The 10,311-nt window shown below is 67.4% G+C and overlaps 1 protein-coding gene across 1 annotated transcript; it reads right to left on the reverse strand.

Moving 5' to 3' along the window:
* Positions 1–519: 519 nt before the first annotated feature.
* On the reverse strand, positions 520–8,422 carry DMTN (dematin actin binding protein). The gene is given in 17 exon segments (XM_084302234.1): positions 520–1,080; positions 1,161–1,241; positions 1,357–1,413; positions 2,231–2,290; positions 2,398–2,462; positions 2,595–2,700; positions 2,791–2,900; positions 3,016–3,168; positions 3,255–3,311; positions 3,442–3,511; positions 3,513–3,551; positions 3,664–3,708; positions 3,813–3,968; positions 4,062–4,136; positions 4,609–4,665; positions 4,828–4,886; positions 8,228–8,422. Coding segments are annotated over 15 exon segments (1,206 nt in total). The 5' UTR covers positions 4,627–4,665; positions 4,828–4,886; positions 8,228–8,422; the 3' UTR covers positions 520–966.
* Positions 8,423–10,311: the final 1,889 nt, after the last annotated feature.

A 10,311-nucleotide genomic window follows, 5' to 3' on the forward strand; every position in this document is an offset into this window, starting at 1 on the left:
CCCGGGGTGAAAATCCCGGATTTGTACTCCTGGAGGGGGGTGTGCAAGGGAATGGTGAAAGGCAGCGCGGGGCCCGGTGCGCAATTGGCGGGGTTTTTCCCCCAAAATTTACATTCGGAGCGGCCCCAGCGGGGGGGGGGCAGCGGCTGGAAACGGGGGGGGGGGGGCATAGGGAGAGGGGGGGGGGCGGGGGGGGGGCTCTGCCCCCAAAAAATTGTGTCTGAGGAAGGTGCTGTGGGGGGGGGCGCTGCACAGGGGGGCAGCACCCAGTGCCCTGCTGCGACCCCCCCCCAATTTCCCCCCCCATTTCCCTATTTCACCCCCCCCCCAAAAAAAGGGCATCTGCACTCACACACACACACCCCCCAAGCTCAGGAGCTGCCCCCCCCCCCAGCCCTGCTGAGCCCCCCCCCGAATTTTCTAGCCCCATCTTTTTGCCCCCCCTCCCCAATTTTACCCCCATCCGTGCCCCCCCCCCCTCACCCCCCCAGCTGGGTGCCAGGCAGGTTTTGGCAGTGTACGAGTGGTCGTGGTGCACGGGGGGGGGGGGGACACCAGGGTGGGGGGGGTAAAATGAGTCTGGGGGGGGTAAAATGAGCCTGGGGGGGGACACCCCCACCATGAGCCACATGCTGCAGGCGCTCCCCATCCCTGGGGGGGGGGCACGGGGGGGGTGCTGAGCCCATGGAGGGGGTGCCACCCCCATCAGCATGCCTGGGGGGGGGCGAGATGGGGGCAAATTCCTCCCCCCCCACCCCCGCAGAACCGTGCCCCCAGCCCCATCAGCTCACTGCAAGTTGGGCACAGAGGGGGGGGGGTCCCGGAGAGGTGTGTGTGTGTGGGGGGGGGGCACAAGGCTGAGCCCCCTGCAAAACGGTAGGGGGCTGGGGGGGGGGGGGGCTGTGAGGGGTGTGGGGGGGTGCTAAAAACCGGCTGGGGGGGGGGTCGTGGCGCCGGGGGGGGGGGTCAGAAGAGGAAGGCTTTCTTCTTCAGCTCGTTGCGCTTCCACAGGGCCAGCTTGCCGAACTCCTCGGGGGGCATCTCGAAGACCCGCAGGAAATCCTCGGGGGAGAGGTGCCTCTGCAGGATGGGGGGGGGTCAGAATGTGTCAAGACCCCCCCCCAAAATATTGTCTGCCCCCCCCAGGTGCAGCCCCTTACCTCCAGCCTGGTCCTGTCCACGCCGGGGGGCAGCTTGACGCGGCCTCTGTTGGTCACCATCAGCATCTCGTAGGGGTAAATCTGGGATGGGGGGGGGGGGAAAAAAAAGCCGTGAGACCCCCCCCCCAATACACACAGAGCCTGGTGCCCCCCCCCTGAAGCCCACCGCCCCCCCCCCCCCCCAAAGCCCCCTCACCTTTTGCTCCAGCATGCTGGGCAGGGAGTTGCCTCTGTCCATGCGCCCGCGCTCGCGCTGCCCGTTCTGCGGGGACGAAGGCGGCACCATCATCATCCTCACAACCCCCCCCCCCCCCCAAAAAAAAATAAAAAATAGACACCAGCCGCCCCCCCCGCACCTTCATCCCACCCCCCCAGCCCCTCCGAGGTGTCCCCATGTGTCCCCCCCCCTCCATACGTCACCCTCTGGGCGCTGGCAGCCGGCTGGGCGCTCACCTGCACGCCTGCAAAAGAGGGGAGGGGGCTCAGCACCCCCCTGGCTGTCCCCCCCCCCCAACAGGTGACCCCCCCCGGGCCCGAGGATGTCCCCAGGGGTGTCCCCCTTGTCCCCAGGGGTGTCCTCCCCATGCCCAGGGGTGTCCCCCTGTCCCCAAAGATGTTTCCTGGTCCCCAGAGGTGTCCCCTTGCCCCCAGGAACGACCCCCCCCCCGTCCCTAGGGGTGTCCCCCCATCCCCAAAAATGTCCCCATGTCCCCAGGGATGTCCCCATGTCCCCAGGGATGTCCCCCCCCATCCCCATGGATGTCACCCCTTCAACCCCAGGGATGTCCCCCCCATCCCCAAAGATGTCCCCTTGTCCCCAGGGATGTCCCTCCATGTCCCCAGGAACTACCCCCCCCTGTCCCTAGGGGTGTCCCCCCTCCCCAAAATGTCCCCAAGAACGTCCCCACATCCCCAGGGATGTCCCCCCTTCAACCCCAGAAATGTCCCCCTGTCCCCAAGGGATGTCCCCCCCCTGCCCCCAAGGGATGTCCCCCCATCCCCAAAGCTGTCCCCCTGTCCCCAAAAGGTGTCCCCCCCATGTCCCCAAATGCGCCCCCCCCCATAACCACGCGGCGCTCACCCGGGCTCCCCTTCTCGCTGCTCCCCGAGCTGAACTCCGCCGACTGCAGCTGGCAGGGGACAGGAGGGGACACGAGGGGACAGCGTCAGGGGGGTGCCACCGCCACCCTAAGACCCCCCCACAACCACGGGGAGCCCCCCCCCAGGCTCCACTCACCCGGGTCAGGGTGCTGCGGCCGGAGGCGGGCAGCGAGGAGCTCTTGTAGCTGCCGGTGTGCAGCGCTGGGAGAGAGCGGGAGGTCAGGACTGGGAGTACTGGGAGGGGACTGGGAGTACTGGGAGGGGACTGGGGGGTTACTGGGAAGGGACTGGGGGGGTGGACAGAGCCACTGGGGGTCGTCCTGCCCCACATACACGTGTGGAAGGGCGTCCGGTCCGGCAGCGAGCGGGTTTTCCTGCGGATGGGCAGCGATTTCTCCATCTCCTCCTTCAGGATCAGCTTCCCCAGGTTGGAGGTGACCTGGGGGGGGGGACAAGGGACACGCGGGGGGGTCAAGGCTGGCACCTCCCCAGCGCCCCCCCCGGACCCCCTCGGTGCCCTCCCCCTCACCTTGCTCAGCTCCTGCCGCTGGAGCTCCCGCAGGCTCTTCATCTCCTCCGTCAGATCCTCCTCCTCCTCCTCCCCTCTCTTGGAGGCCATCCTCCTCCTCCACTCCGTTTCTGGGGGAAAAAAGGAGGATTTTAGTCCAGCCCCAACCCCGACACAACACCCCCAGAGAGGTGGGGGGGGTTTGTGGGGTTTTTTTTGGGGGGAAAAAACCACCCCAGCGCCTACCCACGACAGCCAGGGACGGGGGGCACGGCCAGTAGTCGGTCTCGATTTTGGCAGGCTGGTTGGGGTCGGGGGGCTGCGCGGCGGGGAATTTGGACGACTCGATGATCAGATCCTCTATCAGGTGCTTGCCGTGGTGGGGGCCGCTGTGGGGTTCTGGGGGGGGCACACGGGGTTGATAATTAAAAGGGGGGAGATAATTAAAAGGGGGGGGGGTCCCCGGTGCCGTGCGCCGCGCTCACCTTTCTGCCGGTAAATCGGGGGCTTCTTGTAGATGTTGAGCTCCGTGGTGTCGGTCTCTGCACGGGGAAGGGCAGGGTTAGCCCCCCCCCAGAAGGTCCTCGCCCACCCCTGGTTTGCCCAGTTCTCCCAGTTTGGGGGGGGGCAATGGGATTTATGGGATTTGGGGGGGGGTTTTAAGGTGCGTACCGGGCCGGTGGAAGTGCTGGACGCTGCTGCGGGGGGTGCTGGCGGCCGGCCGGGGGGGGGGGGCTGCGAGGTGCCGCCGGGGTCCGGCTCTCCAACCACTCCCGGATGACCTGGGGGGGGGGGGGGGGGTCGTGAAGGGGTGGGGGGGCGAAATTTTGGGGGGTGGGCTCGGCGCTCGGCGTCACCCCCTCGTGCGCAAATCCCCCCCCCTGGCGCACTCACCTCGGGGGACGGAGGAGGAGAGATGGATTTGGGAGACAGCGAGCGCTGTGGGGGGGGGGGCAAAAAAAAAAAAAAAAAAAAGGGTTAATCCCACAGCCAGGGACCCCCCAAATCCCTGGGGGGGGGGATTTTTGTCCCCCCCCCCTCACCTCCCGGCTGCGGGGCAGCTCCACGTGCTCCATCAGGGAGTAGGTGAAGTGGGGCTCGTAGATCATCAGGTCGGGGCGCTCGATGTCCAGGATGGCCTTGTCCTTGGGGATGGCGGCCAGGTCCTTGTAGCCCAGCACCTCGTTGTCCATTTTGGCCTGGGAAAAAAAGAGGCGAAAAACAGCGATTTTGGGTGCGGGAGGGGAATTTGGGGGTGTTTTTCCAGCGGTGTTTGGGGAATGAGCTCTTACCACGATGCTGGAGGGCGAGCCCGGGACGCTGGAGCCGCGCGAGGAGCAGACGCTCCCAGGGGAGGTCAGCGGTTGCTGGAAGGGATTGGGAATTTATTTGGGATTATTTAGGATGATTTAGGATTATTTGGGATTGGGATGACAGATCTGGGATGATAGATTTCGGATCTGGGATTTGGGATGGTAGATTTGGGAGCTGGGGTTTTGGCAACCCCAAATTTTGGGCACATGGGGAGGGCTCCGGGCTGCAGCGGGGTCGTGGCACGAGGGCACCCCCAAAAAAAAAACAAAAAAAGAGGGGAGATGCCCCCAGGGGATGGGGGATTCCTGGGTGGGCCCTGGGGGGGGGTCTCCTCGCCCCCAATTTTTAGGTTTAGGGTTTGGGGACGCTTGGGAGGGGACGGGGACACGTTGCCACTAGATGGTGCTGCCAGGTCGGGAGGAGGAGGAAGAGGAGGAGGAGGAAGGCAGGGGAGGAAGGCAGCCCCAGGGGGGTCCCCAAATTCCGGCACTCCCCCCCCAAAGCCCCCTGTCCCCCCCCCTTTACCTTCTGCAGTCTTTCCATTCAGCTGCGCACTGGAGGGGCCGGGTCAGTCACAGGGTCCTGTGATGGGGGGGGAGCAAGAGCAGAAATTTTGGGGACCCCCCCCCAAAAGGTGGGCACGCGCACCCCGGGGCGAGGCGCCACCCACCCTGGGGGGGGGACACGAAAAGTTCCGGGTCTGTTTGGGGTTAAGGGGGGGGGGATTGGGGCCCCCCCACTCACCTCTGTGGCTCCGCATCCCTCTGGGTGCCAACGCCGGGCTGGGGGCTCGGGGGCTGCCTCTGTGAGGGCGAAATGGGGAGGGGGGGGGTGAGGGGGGCAGGGTTGGGGGCTCCCCAATTTTGGGATCGATCCCTGGCGCTGGGGGCTCGCCGAGAAACCCCTGGGCACCTTCCCCAACCCCTGAACCAGGGGCAGAACCCACCCCGAGGGACCCCGAGGGACCCCAAAGGGACCCCAGGGGACCCCGAGGAACCCAAAGGGACCCCAAAAGGGGCTTATAGGGTGGCAGTGGTGCAGCTCCCAGCCCTGTCACCCTAAAGCCGTGGCTGGCCCCTGCCCCGTGGCCGGGTGGCTGCTGACGAGGGCTGAAAGCCGAGGGCACGAGGGCCGGGAGGGCTTTTGTCCCCCAGAAGGCTCCAGCAGCAGCGGGACGCGCACTGCGCCCAGCCCCTGCCCTCAACCCCCCGGCTGGAAAAGCCCCGAAAGGGTTTTTTTTTAAAAAAAAAAAAAAAAAAACAAAACCCACAAAGCCCCTGGACAAAGGAGAAAATTCCCTTTTTTTTTTTTTTTTTTGCCTCCCAACTTCTCCTTTCAGAGCGGGGAGCACCTGGAAAATAAAAATAAATCAAACCCCGTGCCGGCGCAGCACCCCAAACCTCCCCAAAACCTCCCCAAATCCCCCCTCGGGGCATGGGGTTGGGGGGTGCCAACCACCCCCAGCCCCCCCCCCCAGGGACCCCAACCCCAGTAAAAATGGGGAAGGGGGAAATGTGACATCCCCTAGCTCCTTGGGGGGGGGGTCGAGCTGCCATAAAGGGGTCCGGAGCCTCCCCAAAAAGCCCCTTTGGAGGTCACCCCATAAAAATCATCCCCTATTTTGGCACCGGGGGGGGGGTCAGATCTGCTCGCCCCCAGCCCAGCAGCTCGGGGGCACCCTGGGGGCTGGGGGCCCGGTGCTGTTGGCACCCCCGGAGCGTGGCCGGGCACGGCACAAGGCGGCTTTGTGCTGGCCCCCCCCGCGCCCCCCGTGAGCTCACACTTTCCATCCTCCGAGCCAGGGAGGGTTTGTTCCTCCAGCACAACCCCCCAACCCCCCCCCAACCCTTTTTGGGGACCCCACGGGTGCAGTGGCGAGAGGAGGGGACACGCGTGGGACCCCCCAGGAGCTGCTGGGGGGGGTCCGAGGGGGGGGGGCGAGCAGATGGATGAGCCGGCAAATAACAGGAGGCAGAGGAAGGGTGGGTGCGGGGTGGCTGCGGATGCTGGGGAGGAAAAAGGAAAACAAACCCCAGAGAGGGGCTGGGGGGGGAGACGGGGCAGCCCCCCCCGGTTAGATTAAGGGACATGGGGGGGGGCAGTTTATCGGCTGTGGGCAGGGTGGGGGCCACCGCCCCACAGCACCCTCGCGGCTCCCCGAGATAAGGGCGGCTCGGGGACGGTGCCGCCGGGGGATTTTGGGGGCCAAGAGCCAGGAATAGGGTGTGCGGGGTGGGGGGGGGACATGCAGTGAGCCCCCCCCCCGTGGGTACCTGGAATGGGGAGAGGAAGAGGGATGGATGGACGGACAGATGGATGGATGGGGTGTGGGAGACCCCCCCCAAAGTGTAACCCAGCCCCTGGGCTGTGGGGGGGGGGGCGTGGAGAGGTCGGTTCCCCCCCCCCCCCCCCCCCCCCCCCCACAGACCCCCCTCCCACCCCGCCCCGAGGAAATCCGGATTTGACTTTTCACAGCCGCCAAAGCCATCAGCGCGCGGGGCCGGGCGAAAGGCCAGGCTGCACGGCCCCCCCCCCCCCCCAAAAAAAAAAAAAACAACACCAAAAAACCCCTAACCAGGGGTGCGGGGAGCAACGAGGGACCCCCAGCCTTCCTCCCCTCGCCCTCCTCCTCCTCCTTTCCTCGCTGCCCTTCCCTCCCCAGAGCAGCGGGTGCAGGCCCCCTGCCCTATCCATGCGCGGAGACGGGGGGGGGACACCCGGGGGGGTCACAAGTTCCCCGAACAGCCGGTTCCTGGGAACAGCTCCGGCGTTTCCCAGCCCAACCCAGCCTCCTCCTCCTCCTCCTCCTCTTCCTCCTCTTCTTCCTCCCCTGCTCACAAGCACCCGGCTGACGGCGAGGCCCCGAGCGTCCTCCCCGCAACTCGATCGGGCACGGGGCGCACGGGGCGCGCGGTGTCCGGTTCCTGCGTCCTGCTTCTCGCCCTTTCTGTCCCCCCCCCCGGGGCACAGAAAAATTTCTCCCCGATCTGGGCCCAAACCTCACCTACCCACCCCAAAATCCCAACCCAGCCGCTGTTTTTTAATCCCGGATGCGCGGCACCTGCCCAAAAGCCCCCAAAACCCTCGTTTTTTTTTTTGGGGTCCGGTGCTCCCCCCCCGCCCCACAGTGCTCCGATGGCCACCCCGCAGCCCGCTGTGGCTCACGTGGCACGTAATCTGGGATTAGGATGGGATTAGCCTGCTCATCCCGCACGCGGAGGGGCCGCCGGGGACCCAGCGGGGTCTGGGAGATGCCCACGGCCCCCCCAGTGAACCCCAAAACCTCCCAGCCCCATGGGACACCGTGCACCAGGTGCCATGGGGACCCCGATGCCACCACAGCGTGGCACCTGCCCAAAATGTGGCCGGGGGCTCCCCGGGGGCGAGGTGGCAGCTGGTGGCCCTGGTTTTACCGGGTTTAGCCCTGCCTGACCACCGACCCCGCACGCCCACGGCCCCATAGCGGGGTTGGGGTGCCCCAAACGGGAGCCACCGCGGGGCCGGGGGGGTGCCAAATCTCAGGGCGCGCCCCAAAACCACAACGAGACCCCCAGAGCATCGACCCCATCGCACCCAGCACTCCTGGGAGCAGGGGATCAGTGGTGTCCCCCCCCCAAAAAAATAAACCCTACAGGGCTGAGACCCCCCCAAACTCACTCCACAGGTGGGGCCGGGAGCGCCCAGGCTCCTCCTCCCTCGGGGGACGCGGTGCCAACGCTGCTGTCCCCAGGGAGGGACTGGGACGTCCCCTGTCCCCAAAACCCCTGCTATGGGGGTGTTTTGGGGGGGGGACCGTGGGATAAATCAGGTGCACCCCTGGGGAGAGCCGCCCCCCCCCGCGTCCCCACGTCACCGCCCTCCTGTCCCCAAGAGCCCCCCGGCAAGGGCAGCTCTGCCCCAAACGGGCACGGGACACAGGGCAGGGCTGCAGCCCCCCAGGAGAAGAAGGGGGATGAAATTTTGGGCTGCCCCCACCCTTTAGGACCCCCCCCCCCCTCAACGTTGGGGAGGGCGAGCGGGGAGCAGCGACGGGGAACCCACGGGCGGTGGCCGCCGACCCTGCGCAACGCAGCCCCCCCCCGGAGAGGGTCCCGACCCCAATCTCCCCCTTCCCTTCGTCCCCACAGCCGGGGGGGGCACTCACCTAGGGCTGGGGCCACCTCATGCTTCCCTCCAGGGGGGTGGGGACCCCCTGGCCTCCTCCTCCTCCTCCTCCTGCCGAGGCCGAAGCACGGCACCGGGGCTCGCATCCGAGCGCCCGCCGCTATCGGGCAGCGCAGGCGGCGGCCGAGCAGCCCCCGGGGCGCTGATAAGGGGGAGCTCAGCACCCGGGGTGGGTGCGTGGGTGGGTTAAAGGAGGCGGGGGGGGGGGGGGGGGCACCCGATGCCGCTCCCCACCTCTGCTGCTGGCTCAGTCCCTTTCGGAACAAGAGGAGAATTAGCCGGCATCATGACGAAGCACTATTGGCGCTCGCTCGCGCGCCCAACGCTTCCCCGGCACAAAGAGGGAGGAAAGCGCAGAGGGACCCGGCCTGCGCGGCCCCGTTCGCCGGCAGGAGCGAGCTGGGGGGGTCCTGGAACCCCCCCCCCGTGCAAAGCAGCACCCCCAGCTAAAAGGTTTTGCCCCCCCTTGATCCCAATGCTGAGCACCGCGTGGTGCAGCGGGTGGTGCGCTAGGAACGCGTCCGCGGATCCTGCCCCAAAGCTGGGGGGGGGGGTCCGAGGGTGGCACCCCCGTTAATGGGAGGAGAACCTCTTGGAAACACAGCTCCGGGGCTGAGGGTGCTCAGCAGGGCACGGGGAGGTGCTGAGCACCTGCCAAAAAAAAAAAAAATAATCAAACCCTGACCTCTGAGGGGAGCCCAGCACCGGGGCAGAGCCGCTCCCCTCCGCACCCCAATTCCCAGGGGGGCACCATCGAGCCCCCAGCCCTGGCGCTGAGCGCTGAGGCTGGCCCAGCACCGCAGGGTGTGCCGGGGCAGGGCGGGGAGGCTGCGGCCTCCTCCTGCCCTCCAGCAGGGAAATTTTGGGGTGGTGGGGAGGGAGAACCCAGCCCTGGGGGGGCGCAGAACCCGTGCCGGCGGTGCAGGAAGCCGGCAGCTATTCCCGGCTGTGTGTGGGAGAGCTGCCTGGAGACGGGGCCTCCGCTGCTGGGTGCTCTCCCCCCAGGCACGCACGGAGCTGCTTGCTGCCTCAGTTTCCCTCCTGGCTCCCCAGAAACCATCTGGATGCGCTCACGGGGGGGGGCTGGATGCGCACACCGGGGGGATACGCACACCGGGGGGGGGCTGCGCACAGAGGGTGGGGGCATGCACGCACCCTTGGGTGCCAAGGCCGGCATAATTCGGAGGCCAAATCCTCCCGGTCCCAGCCGCAGGATGCCGACCTGCCCCATCCTGGAGGTCCCCCTGGGGCCGTGCCCGTCGCTGGCCGAGGCTGCAGCCGCCCCCCCCCCGGCGCTAACCCAGTTTCTCAAGCATGAAGGCAGCGCAGCGGCTGCTCGCCGCCAGCCTCCGGCACCCAGGGCACCCGATCTGGCTGCGGCTCCCGCAGCAGCACGCCCAGCACCCAAGGGTGCCGGGGAGCAGGCTGGAAATGCCCCTTTCCTGCCCCCCCTGAGCACCACGCACCCACCGAGAACCACGCGCGGCCACGCTCCGGAGAGCCCCCGCGGGGTCACCGCGCCGTGTCCTTCACCGCCAGCTCTGCGGGGGGCTGGGATGGGTTTAAAGGGGGGGGGGTTTACGGGGTGGGCAAGAGGAGAGCAGGGCCCTACCTTCAAGGGAGCCCCCGGCCCGCCGCAGGCAGGTTCGCCCGTCCGCCGGGAGCCATGCCTGCGCCGAGCATCCCCTCCCTGCGCCGCACGGCGCGTTGCTACAGCGACCGCCTCCCTCCGCAGCCCCAGCGATGGAGGAGGATGTGCAGGAGCCGCCTTCGGCCTCACGGGAGCCGGGTTGGCCAAGGGGATGCTCCCCTCCGTGGCCCTTCCATGGGGCGGCCACGCCGTGACCCCGAAGCCAAGCCGTGCCCCAAGGGGTTGGGGTTGGAGAGGGGCACCCCTGGGTGCTGGGCGCAGCGGGGTGGGGATTGGGATGGGGGTGACAGCAGGCTGGGTTTGGGGTGTCGGGGGGGGCCCCAAATTCCCCCATCACCCCCTAACTGAGCGCAGGGGATGGCAAAGGCTTGGGGAAGGCAGGGGGTTGGCGAGACATCCTCCAGTGCACTTTC

The sequence above is a fragment of the Netta rufina genome (assembly GCF_964035555.1).
Source record: "Netta rufina genome assembly, chromosome: 27".
In the NCBI taxonomy this organism is placed as follows: domain Eukaryota; kingdom Metazoa; phylum Chordata; class Aves; order Anseriformes; family Anatidae; genus Netta; species Netta rufina.